This window comes from Coregonus lavaretus (genome assembly GCF_964263955.1).
Source record: "Coregonus lavaretus genome assembly, chromosome: 25".
Classification (NCBI taxonomy): domain Eukaryota; kingdom Metazoa; phylum Chordata; class Actinopteri; order Salmoniformes; family Salmonidae; genus Coregonus; species Coregonus lavaretus.
The window spans coordinates 1,212,787-1,227,489 of record NC_140012.1 but is presented as its reverse complement, the minus strand read 5'-3'; the positions used below and the strand labels follow the sequence as shown (position 1 = coordinate 1,227,489).

The 14,703-nt window shown below is 41.1% G+C and overlaps 1 protein-coding gene across 1 annotated transcript in view; it reads left to right on the top strand.

The window, feature by feature from the left end:
• The window catches only part of ablim1b (actin binding LIM protein 1b), a gene marked incomplete at both ends in the record, with an annotated part of 155,847 nt that overhangs the window by 83,982 nt on the left and 57,162 nt on the right, over nt 1–14,703 (top strand). Inside the window, one exon of the mRNA XM_084141432.1 lies at nt 1,244–1,370. Within this exon, the coding sequence (XP_083997558.1) occupies nt 1,244–1,370 (127 nt within the window). The remainder of the gene's footprint in view (nt 1–1,243; nt 1,371–14,703) is intronic.

The window sequence follows — 14,703 nt, the reverse complement described above, 5'->3', positions numbered from 1 at the left end:
CCTCTCTAACATCACAGCTACAACCAGATCACACAGTCTCTAAGGCAGGGATCAACTGGAACCTTAAACTCATGTCACTTTTCACCTTAGGGCCAGACTCTGTCTAGTAATGCTCCAGGGTGACGTTTTTCCTATAGGTACAGATCTAGGGTCAGCTTCCCCTCCCCCAAACCTAACCTTAACCTTTAGTGGGGGAAATGCTCACGGTCTGGGACAACCTCACCATACACCTCTGGTAATAGAGTCGAATTTCTTCCTTCTTCGGTCCACACACGAACACACAAAAAGTCCCCCAAAATGTTTTCATTAAGTTAACTCTGTTCACTCTGAAGGAAGAGGAAATTACTATTCACTGATGAAAGTCTTTAGCTCAGATAAGCCCTTTGTTTTTGTAACACTGAGAACCTGTATGAAGGGAACTGAGGTTGCAGTGGAATTTTAGATCATCAACGCCGGTTCTGTATCTGTTGGGAGAAGACTTTACCAATTCCAATGTTAAAATAAATTATCTGGCAGGTGAATCACCACAGGTCTTTATTTGAAGGCTTCAGCACGTGCGCACGCACTCACACACATGCACACACTCGCGCAAACACACACACACACATTGTCGTGTCTCTAAATTAACAGTTAGCACTTAGTCACTCCATGCAAACTTACAATACATTTTGGGATTTAAGCTACAGAATACAAACAGAACATGACAGTTAAAGCTAATTTTAAGGTCTTAACCTCAACACAAGTTGAATGTGTCTGATAATGCTATAATTTCATATATAAAACATTTCTCCTTTAGCTCTTGCTCTGAGTGGAATGTTTTTGCTAATCAAGGTTTCAAGTTTTAATGTCAGATGCACAAGTACAGTGAAATGCCTTTCTTGCAAGCTCAGTGAAGTATTGTTATTCTACATAACTCAACTTGCGTAGGACATGAATATATTTTGCTATTACTTGCATGTATTTATATAATCAGTATTTTATGGGTAAAAACCTGGAGCCTCATATATTGATAGTGGTATATCAAAAACATAAATCACTTTGTGCCCTTGGACCAATGAATGAGGAGTTTTCTTCTATTAGCTCACATCGCCACATAACGGTTGAATTTTAAAGATAAATCAGAGGTGTGTGTGTGCGGTGTGTGTGCTTGTGTGTGTCTGCCATGTCTGCCCTCAGTTTTTCTGATCATGCTAAAAGTTTGTGTGTGTGTGTGTCTGTGTGTGTGTGTGTGTGTGTGTTTCAGACTGTGCAGGCTGTGGTAGGGACATTAAGAACGGCCAGGCCCTATTGGCTCTGGAAAGACAGTGGCACCTTGGCTGCTTCAAGTGCAAGGCCTGTGGCACAGTGCTGAGCGGGGAGTACATCAGCAAGTGAGTAATCATCAACTGCAACACTCTCAATCCTCCTCCTCTCTTTTCTCTCTTTATCTCTATACCCGCCCTCTCTCTTTCTTTCTCTTAGCCCGTGTCCGAAAACCTGTGCTTGCACTCTAAATAGGTGGCTGATTGGGTATTTGAAAATATAAAGTTATACTAAGCTTTATGGAATTGTTTTAAGAAGGTCACACCAAGGATCATTTTGCTATTTGATTTGGAATTTTAAGACACCTTGAAGTATAAAAAAAAGATATAAAGATATTATTTAATGAAACATTTTATTACACCTTACTGCTATTAGCCAATACAAACGCATTGAATAACAGATTCACTACATGGAACAACAGATAGTCACCCCCAAAAAAAATCTAAAGGAAGTTTGTTCTGATGTATCTGTCCTATATCTGAGAGATATAAGAAAGCTCAGGAAACATTTGTTATATATATATATATATTTTTTTTTACATATATTTAACCTCTTATTTATTTTTTGGCACTAAACAGTCTCCATACAGTATATACAGTACTTCCATTCATTTTTTCATCTGGTACCGGGGGATCTTCAAACAAGTCTTGTGACGCGTGTGGGCATCCTAGAGCAAAACAACCAACATGTATGTGTTGGTGAGAGTCTCACCTTAGTCTGTAGCCCAAACTGTTCAGCTGCTACAGACAGAAGTTGGCAGATCGGCTTGTCATGGAAATTACCACCAGGGACACCTGAAGTCAATCTTAAATGAATCATTGTTTGTTAACAGCAAGCTGAAGAGGTCACAGTCAAATTTAGATGCATAAAGTACCGGTCTGAAGTGAGCTCCAACGGGGCAGTCCCGTTAGTTCTCTTATATACTGCTTACACAGACAAGTTATATTTGCTTGATTTAGCTTATTCGTTATTCATAATTAATTAACGTTTGGTTCATGCATGTGACTGACCAATAGCTCACGAGGCTTCTACATAGAACACAGAAATTGGTTATTAAAAAAGCACAAACATTTTCCATCACATTCCCTCCTCTTATCACTCACTCTGTGATAAATATCATAACGTTTTATTCATTTGGTTATTACTTAAACAATCAAAGGAGTAAGTAAACAAAATCAACACATAAAACCACAGACTCTTTCAAACCCTTAATTCTGGGTTGTAAACTAAATCAACACATAAAACCAGACACTTCATCCTTTCAAAACCTTCTCTGGGTTGCTTCATACAGTTACACATGCTTCATTACACAATTTCATTCATGGATTCTGGCAATGATATTTCAGCTGGAGCTTTTGTCGCGACTGGCATGTTAATGACAGATCGGTATCTCAATGCATTTTTTTGTCTAAATTACTATAAAGTTTGCAGTGTGCAGACCTCCACAATCAACCTGATACCCAAAATAAACCATTTTGGATAAGCCTAAATCAATTACGGGCACGGTTGACCACCCCCCTCCCTTCCGGCACTCATTCTTCTGGCGTTTCTTCATTTTCTTCTTCAGATAGTGTTTCCGTTCATCCTCCCAACGGCACATGTTCAAAGTGGAAGGCTCTTGATAATGTCTGGGGAATAATCTGATTTTCCCAAGCAGACAAATTTCTCACCAGAGCCGCCACTGTCCTTTACGGTCCATTATGTCTTGTCCATTTTCCTACCAGTACACCAGCAGCATGAGAGAAGTTTGAATGGGATCGCTTTCCATGCTCACTCCACGTGCACTCATGTTGCTCCTGAGAGAAAAGGCATGAGAGAAAAGGCAGTGGATAGCTTCGACTGGATGCTGTGTACAGGTTGCTGGCTTGGACTCAGGTCTTACGGTAGAAGTGGTGAAGGACCATAGTGAACACCATTGTCACCATTACTTCAGCTGCTTAGAGGGGGTGAGGCTCACACTGTTCTTGGTCGAATTATCCCTTCCGTACATCTAGATAACATCTGTGGTCAACTTCGCCATAACAGTTTAGTTAAGGGCATTTCTGATTCAGGAAATCCAGACAAACTATTCACTGTATGACAAATTATTACTACTACCAATATTGTTAATACAGATTTCTAAGACAAATGTCAAAGAGAATAAAAATACACAATTAAACCATTTTTTCAATTATTATTCATTTATACTCTATCATTTCGGCGACCTCAACGCAGAGTTACAGGGTCAGGGAGTTAGAGGGCTAATCCTTAGAGAGAAATCCCGACTATCAAGCAGACCCAATCTGGTGAGATTTCTATTGAAGCAAGACAAAAACAAAATAGAAGCAAGACAAGAACAAAACAACAACAACAATACACTTCTTCCCTTTTGACAGGACTCACATTGTGATTCATGCGTAAAAAAAAAAAAAAACACTGCCGGTTAAATCAAAATAAAAAATAAAATTAGAATTACAACCCTTGATATCTCCATAAGGAAATACTTGTATCACATAAGGTAATAGTATAATAGACTAGAGACAGGTTTCCCTCATTCAGGGGCAGCGCTCTCTCTCTCTCTCCTTCTCTCTCTCGTGGTCCGAATCACACATAGGACTGTTGATAAATTATAAAATTCTACCTAATTATCAGTGTTTACATATTATATTTAAATCTCATCCAATGTTTCTAGCCTTTCTAATGATGGTGAAGAGGCCTCACCAGAAAGTCAGAACAGAGGTCAGAGGTCATTCAACCACATTAAGTGAGTGTTTCTTTCCGTTTTCTTTCCCTGTACCTCATACTCATTATTTAAAGACATTTCAAACATTCTAAACATTTTGTGTACCAGGTTTACGTTGGGTTTTTCAGTATATTTCTTATCAAGAGAATTTACATGTGTGCCACCTAAACTCAATGTTATCCTCGTACACAAAATGTTTGGAATGTTTGAAATGTCTTTAAATAATGAGTATGTGGTACAGGGAAAGAAAAGGGAAAGAAACACTCGCTTAATGGGGTTGATTGACCTCTGACCTCTGTTCTGACTTTCTGGTGAGATAGATACTTCAATACATTTCATTTGTGTACCCTTTAAGGTGCATCCTTTCTAACCTGTGAGAAACCCACTAAAATAAAAAATAAAAGACCCCACACAATAAATCAAACAGTATTAACACCACTAGTGAATATTCATAACAGGTGGGTTGTGTGTGGGTGCTGGCGTGTGTGGTACATCGTAGGGTAAAAACAAACAAAATGTCCAGGCCTTACTTAATTTGGAGCTCCTTTAACAGCCGGATTCGGTCACCTTTATACTAACTGTTCTCCCAAGGCACCTGCCTCAGAAAGCATTTCAAAGGGAGAGATACAGAATCATTGGTAAACTCATCAGAAAACTTGGTAGTGGACATTCCATAAGTCCTGCAAGAAAGAAAATAAACATGTACTTAGTTTACTACGCTACATCTTAATTAGTCCTAAAAATCCTTAATCTTAATTGAGTTTACTGCATCTTGGGCAGGAAGTCTTGATAAAACCATGCGCATACAGAATTATACTTCAGACACATCAGATGATACAGTGTCCCGTTAAGCTGAATAGGCACCTTCTAAAGTAAAAAATCCCAGAGCCCCTTTCTTGTAATCTTATCATTTTGACCTGTTGCATTGACATATTATCTGTACTGACTGTGACATCAACTAGTCAAAATATGAAACCTGTTGTTTAACAAATCTGCTAGGACCTTCAAAAAGTTGGTGCTGGCTTATGAGCTCAATACGGTACTAAAAACATTTACTTGGATCTACTTCAATTCTGGACACAGTTTCATGTAATGGAAACATATTATTGTTTTAGATGACATTACCTTCTTACTTACTTAAATCACTGGTATATTCAAACTATCGAATTGAGAAATAATAATTGGAAATGGTCAAAAACGTATCTTATTCATCTGTCCCAAATATCAAATCAAATCAAATCAAATCAAATTTTATTGGTCACATGCGCCGAATACAACAGGTGCAGACCTTACAGTGAAATGCTTACTTACAGCCCTTAACCAACAGTGCATTTATTTTAAACAAAAAAAGTAAGAATAAAACAACAACAAAAAAAGTGTTGTGAAGTAAAATAAAGTGACAGTAGGGAGGCTATATATACAGGGGGGTACCGTTGCAGAGTCAATGTGCTGGGGCACCGGCTAGTTGAGGTAGTTGAGGTAATATGTACACTAAATATCCCACTACGTCCCTTACAGCCTGTTTGAGTTCAGTGAGTACTACCTATTTTCGACAGGAAGCTTATCTCTAACCCAAACACCAGATGGCAGCCTCTATTATAATGTCCCAAGGCTCAATCCCTCTGTTTGTCATGTGACCTTGTATTGAAACATTTACTTCTTCAAATTACTAAGACATTGCATTATTAGAGTGACATCTGAAAGCCACTAATAGTACCATTCCCTCTGTTACTTTCACTAGTCTCCATATCTGTTTCCTTCAACTAGGACTCTGAAGACCCTCCCAATCACTACTGCTAATACACACGGATCACTCTCAAACAATGTTCTGCTTTTACCCCTATTGCAAGGTTTAAAAACAAAACAAACATAACTTTCTCCAAATTGGAAGGCATTGTTTTCATTTTATTCTACCCTAACAATATTACTCTTAATATTTATTACACATTTCTGTTGGATATTCACTTTCTGCTTCACACTTATTAAATGTCTATTATTTGAAGATTACCATGTAATGCGCAAAATCTATAGAACACATTGGCCAATTCAGAAGGGAAGAGATAAACTTTCTGGGATCAAAACATGTATTAAAACTGGGCTGGCATTGTCTAGCAGTCCCCTGTAGATGGCGTGCTCTGTCCATAATAAGTCTCTTCCTAGCAAGTTAAACTCTAGTAACCCATTATACATTAATGCATTGTTACTTTATCAAATCTAGTAACCAATTATACTATTCATTTCTCTTAATACTTTTTAAACCACTTACATACGTCTACGTGTGAGTATACAAGTTGTATATTATTATTATTTTTACCATTGTTACTTCATCAAATCTCTAGTAACCCATTATACTTTTCTCTTAATACTTTTTATCCAAATTTCAATCCTCCTTTCCACACTCAAACAACTCTCAAATCCACATTCACTTAGTACTATTCCCAAACACACTCAGTAATCTCCCTTATTACTCTCTCTGTGCATCTTCAACGATTCTCTTGTCGTTACATCCTATGCACCATATGTATCTTCAACGGTTCTCTTGCCGCTACTTCCTATACATATAAAATAACATGTCGTGCTCAATAACACCTTGTGCTATTACCTGTGGCTGCAGGCCACACAGACACTTCTTCAATAAATGACTACAGACAGCGGGGCTTTCCATGGTACCGTTACTCGCCCTCACTCTAGTCTTCTTCCTTCATGGGCAAATTTTGTCATCAAACTTTGTCATCAAAGTCTGGCATTCTCTGGATTTATGGTGCTTTCAAGACAACTGGAAACTCTGACAAAAACAAGGTTGAATCATGATGTCAGCTCTAGAAAGAGGCCTGAGTTCCCGATTTGGAATTCCGAGTTGGTTGGGTGTTCAAAACGTATTTTCCAGTCGGAGCTCATTTTTGTCCGAGTTCCCAGTTGTCTTGACCTCACTGAAGTCTGGGATTTCCCAGTTCCGAGTTTCCAGTTGTTTTGAAAGCGGCAGAAGTCATGCTGGATTGACAGCATGGCCAATGTTGAATGTTTATCCTTTTACACTTGGAAAAGAGACCCTTGAACCCAGACTTGGACCACACACCCACTCCACTGAATAGAAGGCTAGTGATTGCTTTGCAAGGCTTGCAGTTAGCCACTGTTGAATTTGCGATTTCCAACTGCTTGTGTAATGTTTATGTCCAATGGCCGATGAGCACCGATACATTTAATCTATAATTCCTCTTCATAATTTCTCTCTTCATATGATAAGGATTGAAAAGGTTTGCCAGTAGATTGTCGATATGATTCATAATGATGACTGCTAGCTTGCTTGCTAAGATATAGAACGTATAATGTTGACATGATCAGTCCAATTAAAGCTAAAGTAGATATAACGTGATTTGATGTCATTTTATCTGTGACCAATGACCTTGAGCCTTCTTGGATGGACACTTCTAATGTAACTCTATGGCAGCACCAAAGGGGTTTTAATATTTTAGCTCTACCCGTAGATTTTGCGGCGACGTAGTGTCCCCATGAGTAACAGAACACTGAGCCAATCACGGTGCAAGTAGAGAACATCACCAACCCCTATGCTCCGTATTTTCCGCAGGCTGCCCCACCACAGAAAGCACTGAGCTAGGCTGAAACACCTACATTTTGGAGCTGCTTTACTCAAGAAAGCAAAAAAGAGACCATGTTTGTAGCGGCTGTATTATCTCAAATATACACTGCTCAAAAAAATTAAGGGAACACTAAAATAACACATCCTAGATCTGAATGAATGAAATAATCTTATTAAATACTTTTTTCTTTATATAGTTGAATGTGCTGACAACAAAATCACACAAAAATTATCAATCGAAATCAAATTTATCAACCCATGGAGGTCTGGATTTGGAGTCACCCTCAAAATTAAAGTGGAAAACCACACTACAGGCTGATCCAACTTTGATGTAATGTCCTTAAAACAAGTCAAAATGAGGCTCAGTAGTGTGTGTGGCCTCCACATGCCTGTATGACCTCCCTACAACGCCTGGGCATGCTCCTGATGAGGTGGCGGATGGTTTCCTGAGGGATCTCCTCCCAGACCTGGACTAAAGCATCCGCCAACTCCTGGACAGTCTGTGGTGCAATGTGGCGTTGGTGGATGGAGCGAGACATGATGTCCCAGATGTGCTCAATTGAATTCAGGTCTGGGGAACGGGCGGGCCAGTCCATAGCATCAATGCCTTCCTCTTGCAGGAACTGCTGACACACTCCAGCCACATGAGGTCTAGCATTGTCTTGCATTAGGAGGAACCCAGGGCCAACCGCACCAGCATATGGTCTCACAAGGGGTCTGAGGATCTCATCTCGGTACCTAATGGAAGTCAGGCTACCTCTGGCGAGCACATGGAGGGCTGTGTGGCCACCCAAAAAATACCACCCCACACCATGACTGACCCACCGCCAAACCGGTCATGCTGGAGGATGTTGCAGGCAGCAGAACGTTCTCCATGGCGTCTCCAGACTCTGTCACGTCTGTCACATGTGCTCAGTGTTAACCTGCTTTCATCTGTGAAGAGCACAGGGCGCCAGTGGCGAATTTGCCAATCTTGGTGTTCTCTGGCAAATGCCAAATGTCCTGCACAGTGTTGGGCTGTAAGCACAACCCCCACCTGTAGACGTCGGTCCCTCAATCCACCCTCATGGAGTCTGTTTCTGACCGTTTGAGCAGACACATGCACATTTGTGGCCTGCTGGAGGTCATTTTGCAGGGCTCTGGCAGTGCTCCTCCTGCTCCTCCTTGCACAAAGGCGGAGGTAGCGGTCCTGCTGCTGGGTTGTTGCCCTCCTACGGCCTCCTCCACGTCTCCTGATGTACTGGCCTGTCTCCTGGTAGCGCCTCCATGCTCTGGACACTACGCTGACAGACACAGCAAACCTTCTTGCCACAGTTCGCATTGATGTACCATCCTGGATGAGCTGCACTACCTGAGCCACTTGTGTGGGTTGTAGACTCCGTCTCATGCTACCACTAGAGTGAAAGCACCGCCAGCATTCAAAAGTGACCAAAACATCAGCCAGGAAGCATAGGAACTGAGAAGTGGTCTGTGGTCACCACCTGCAGAACCACTCCTTTATTGGGGGTGTTTTTCTAATTGCCTATAATTTCCACCTGTTGTCTATTCCATTTGCACAACAGCATGTGACATTTATTGTCAATCAGTGTTGCTTCCTAAGTGGACAATTTCACAGAAGTGTGATTGACTTGGAGTTACATTGTGTTGTTTAAGTGTTCCCTTTATTTTTTTGAGCAGTGTATATATTTTTACATTCTTTGCAAACTGATATGTGACACGTATTAATGCCAAAATAACATGCAAAACAGGCCCCACCTGCCCTGAATGACGGGACGCCACTGGTTGGTTAACCCCTGTGCTGTGATTTGTGTTGATATTAGTGTGTCTTATCCATTTTCTCCAATGTCTATCTGGCAAACAGGCTACACTTTAGGCCAGTGATATTAAAACTTTTACAGCGTGGACCCCATTTTTTCCACCAGAATTTCTGGGGACCAATGTTCCCTCTAAGTTGTTTCATCACTGAGCAAATTTCAGGTCTGCTGAGCAGAAATACAACCTCCGGCACATTTACTGTGAACGCTGAGGCTGTTCCCGCTTTAAGTTCGTTTTTAACAGTGGTCTTGTAGGCTACAGTGGCTATTTGATCATAATGTAGACCTACCAGAGTGGCATACCATCAAAAACTAGAAGCACAAGAATTTCGCTACCCTCGCAATAACATCTGCTAACCATGTGTATGTGACCAATACATTTGATTTGATTTGATTTGAAAACAATGGAGAAAATGCATTCCTTAACATTTTAACATGGAAATAGCTGTTCTATCATTCAGCCAATGTGTGGTGTTCAATGTAGGCTTACATTCCATGAGACTTTTCAAAAAAACATGCAGGGCTTGGTATTAAGCTGTTTATCCACTTGTCCTTCAGACAAGGTGACTGAAAATGTTGTTGTGTTGTTTAATGCAAGAAACCACTTTGCAAAATAAAATACATAATTATTCTCATACCATTATTACAGAGAATCAGACAAATTATGCTACCCTCTGCCTATTGGTTACTTCGCTTATTCAAGCCTGTCTCAAAATACAACACTGCCCCTTCAAGATATAAAAAAAAAGCTCTTTACCTGACCCGCTTTGATGTCTAGAAATTCACAGGTTTTGTGCTCTTGTAGGAAGCAATCACTCACCCATTGCTGACTACAAATGATCTATAACTGGGCTAATAACTCACTAACTAGCAAATTATATGAATAAATGTACAAATGTACACACGTCGCTACATTTAGCTCTCAAAACAAGCGCATTTACTCACGACCACTCATGCTGTAAAAAACTGGGAATGGCACAGATCCATATATGGCAATGGTCTATTTGCATATAGGCCTACTGCAGCTCTGATTGGTTACCCGTCTGTGTAGAGTAGGGGCCTGAGTCATGCCTGTCAGTGCAATAGAATCCTACTCCGATGTATTCTGCCTACAACAAAATCTCCCGATTTTCGGGATATCTCATGGTCTGACAAACACCGCTCTACCTTTGTCACCTTTCACCAGAGATGCAGAAGTGCAACATAGGCAGATATCCAATGCAGATATCTCTAGCTTAAACGGACAGATTTTTATGGAGATGTTTTTATTATGCTAATTTGATTTCCACGGGGGCGATATTCGACCTTAGGGGTTTAATGTCATTAGTTATTCGCGATTAATCGCAATTTTAGAATTTGCTCAAATTTGGCCCTAAAGAAAGATTTTTCCATTAATCCTGAAGAGTCTATTGACGCACTCTAATCTAAGTAACATCATTTAAAAAATACCCATCAAAATCCGTCAGTTTAAACTAGAGATATCTGTTTTGCATGGGCTGCGTCTCAATCCACCTCATCCGCTTATGTCGGCCTTCCTTATCTGCGGTGGATGGTGGACGAGCTACAGCAGTGTTTGTCAGACCATGAAATAATCAAATAATGATTGTATATATTTATTTTATACCTAAAGGGGTCCTAAAATTAAAAATGAAATAGCTAAATGATCCATGGTATGACCATCTTAAAACAATTCCATATGTTAGCTTAGTAGACCCCCCACCACCACCACCAACGGCTTACACTTTAAAGCAGGGCATTAAGTAACAGGCATACTATGCTTTGATAGTAAGGGACGGAAACACAAAATGATCTACACCAGAATGTTTTAATAGCCTTTTCACGATAAACAACACAAAAGACACTGTAACACACAGCTATTAATTCTCCCAATGTTTAAGTAGGCCTACTCTTATCAATGTTGTTGAAGTTTAACACTTGCACACAGCACACAGACTCAAAGCTTCAAGCATTCTAAATGAGTGTGACTACAGGAAAAAATAACTGGCTCTATGGATACAAAGAGCTTTTAAACTTGGGTCACACTTTTTTTGGATACTTCGGATTTTCTACAGATGGATGAGCAACTGTTGCTAAGGTTACGGATAGGGCTAGGTTTAGAATACGGGTTAGGGCTAGGGTTAGGGTAAGAAGTTTAGGGTTAGGATAAGGGTTAGGGTTAAAGCTAGGGTTAGTAGATAGTTAGTTGAAATGTTACTGATAGTCTGTAGATAGTCTGTAGAGCCTCTACATATGGAATATCCAAATGAAGTGTAACCTAAACTTGTCCAACAATGGTATGAAAACACAGTAACCATCTGTACTGTTCAGATAACTTTACACACACAGGCCTACACACTCTCCCTCTGTCCCACACCTCTCTCTCTCACTTCCGCTCTGACACACATCCTCTCTCACACACATACACCACTCTTGCATATGCAGCTTACCTTTGAAGCATCTCTTTGAGAAGCCTATTTCTTTTGAGTTCTTCCTGTGCCATCTAAATTTGTGCATAGCCTAGTCAGTGGTAAAGTGATCAGGTTGCTAACTAGCTAGCTAGGTGACATGACTAGCTAGTTAAACAATGTTGTTTGTTATCAAACCAAGAAAGAGCGGTTTGCGAGTAGTTTAAAACATCAGGTGGCATGCGCACAAATCCGCGGCAGAAAAAAAAAACATAGCTCCGGTAATATTGGCCTTAACCTTTACATAATTTTGGCTAGAGGCACACGGTCTTCAGCTACAGTGCATTCGGAAAGTATTCAGACCCCTTGACTTTTCCCACATTTTGTTACGTTACAGCCTTATTCTAAAATTGATTAAATTGTTTTTTTTCCCTCATCAATCTACACACAATACCCCATAATGGCAAAGCAAAAACAGAGTTATAGAAATTCTTGCAAATTTCTTAAAAATAAAAAACTGAAATAATACATTTATATAAGTATTCAGACCCTTTACTCTGTACTTTGTTGAAGCACCTTTGGCAGCGATTACAACCTCAAGTCTTCTTGGGTATGATGCTACAAGCTTGGCACACCTGTATTTGGTATTTGGGGAGTTTCTCTCATTGTTCTCTGCAGATCCTCTCAAGCTCTGACAGCTCTTTTTAAGTGTCTCCAGAGATGTCAAATCAAATCAAATCAAATTGTATTGGTCACATACACATATTTAGCAGATGTTATTGCGGGTGTAGCGAAATGCTTGTGTTTCTAGCTCCAACAGTGCAGTAGTATCTAACAATTCACAACAATACACACACATCTCAAAGTAAAATAATGGAATTAAGAAATATATAAATATTAGGAGTGGCATAGACTAAAATACAGTAGAATAGAATACAGTATATACAGTTGAAGTTAGCCAAAAACATTTAAACTCAGTTTTTCACAATTCCTGACATTCAATCCAAGTAAAAATGCCCTGTTTAAGGTCAGTTAGGATCACCACTTTATTTTAAGAATGTGACATTTCAGAATAATAGTAGAGAGAATTATTTATTTCAGCTTTTATTTCTTTCATCACATTCCCAGTGGGACAGAAGTTTACACTCAATTAGTATTTGGTAACATTGCCTTTAAATTGTTTAACTTGGGTCAAACGTTTCGTGTAGCCTTCCACAAGCTTCCCACAATAAGTTGGGTGAATTTTGGCCCATTCCTCCTGACAGAGCTGGTGTAACTGAGTCAGGTTTATAGGCCTCCTTGCTCGCACACGCTTTTTCAGTTCTGCCCCCACATTTTCTATAGGATTGAGGTCAGGGCTTTGTGATAGCCACTCCAATACCTTGAATTTGTTGTCCTTAAGCCATTTTGACACAACTTTGGAAGTATGCTTGGGGTCATTGTCCATTTGAAAGACCCATTTGCGACCAAGCTTTAACTTCCTGACTGATGTCTTGAGATGTTGCTTCAATATGTCCACACAATTTTCCTTCCTCATGATGCCATCTATTTTGTGAAGTGCACCAGTCCCTCCTGCAGCAAAGCACCCCCACAGCATGATGCTGCCACCCCCGTGCTTCACGGTTGGGATGGTGTTCTTTGGCTTGCAAGCATCCCCCTTTTTCCTCCAAACATAACGATGGTCATTATGGCCAAACAGTTCTATTTTTGTTTCATCAGACCAGAGGACATTTCTCCAAAAAGTACGATCTTTGTCCCTATGTCCAGTTTCAAACCGTAGTCTGGCTTTTTAATGGCGGTTTTGGAGCAGTGGCTTCTTCCTTGCTGAGCAGCCTTTCAGGTTATGTCGATATAGGACTCGTTTTACTGTGGATATAGATACTTTGTCATGAGCCTCTCACTCCACCGGGTTACCACCTTAATTTTCTTCCACTCTGCTCACCACTCTCTCTACTCAGCCTAACTAGCTCCACCTGTCCCTGCTCTGCTCTGCTCTAATTACTCTGCCAGCTGCGCTGCATTACCCACTACCTCTCCCAGTATTTAAGGCCCTGTCTTTCAGCTCTCCGGTGTCAGATCGTCTGCAAAGCTCACACCCGGAACCTGTTTGCTCGCACTTCTGGCTCACCCTGGTTTTGTGACCCCGGACCTGCCTGATTTTTGGATACTCTTCTGCCCCAGGAGATCCAGACCTGCTTCTGCCATAACGACTCCTGACTACTCTTCAATCCCGGTAACTCTGACCAGCCTTCTGCCTTGCTACTACGTATTTTGGATTTCCCTTGAACTGTACTGCTGCCTTGTTTCATTCCGCCCTGTTGTGTCTGTGTCTCCCCCCCCCAGGACTTCTGGACCACCCACCACCGGCTTCATAGGACGCATCGCTGCCACTGGGGGGGGCACAGACCCAGCACATTGGACGGGATCCCTGTTACCCCTGGAGCCTTCATTCACTCCCTACTTCCCTTTTCCCTTAAGTTTTAATAAACTTTCTGGTGTGACGCAATTGTGGTCCTCTGGTCGTCTGTCTGAACCGTGACAGTACGATCTGACCATTATGGACTCAGCGCACACTTTCCCCGACATGGAAACCGATGAGCATGAGCAGCAGTTCCAGCAGCAGCAACAACAACTCGCCATGATCATTCAACTCCTCACCAACCTTACCCCAGCCAGTCTGCCCACCAGCCCTGCCCCCGAGTTACCTGCCCCGGTCATTGCAGCCGCTGCTCCGGAACCCAAGATTGGAAACCCCGAGCGGTTCAACGGCGACTCAACCCAGGTCCGGCCGTTCCTGACTAGCTGCCGACTTCAGTTCTCCTTGCAGCCAAGGACCTTCGCCACGGAGGGGGCTAAAGTTGG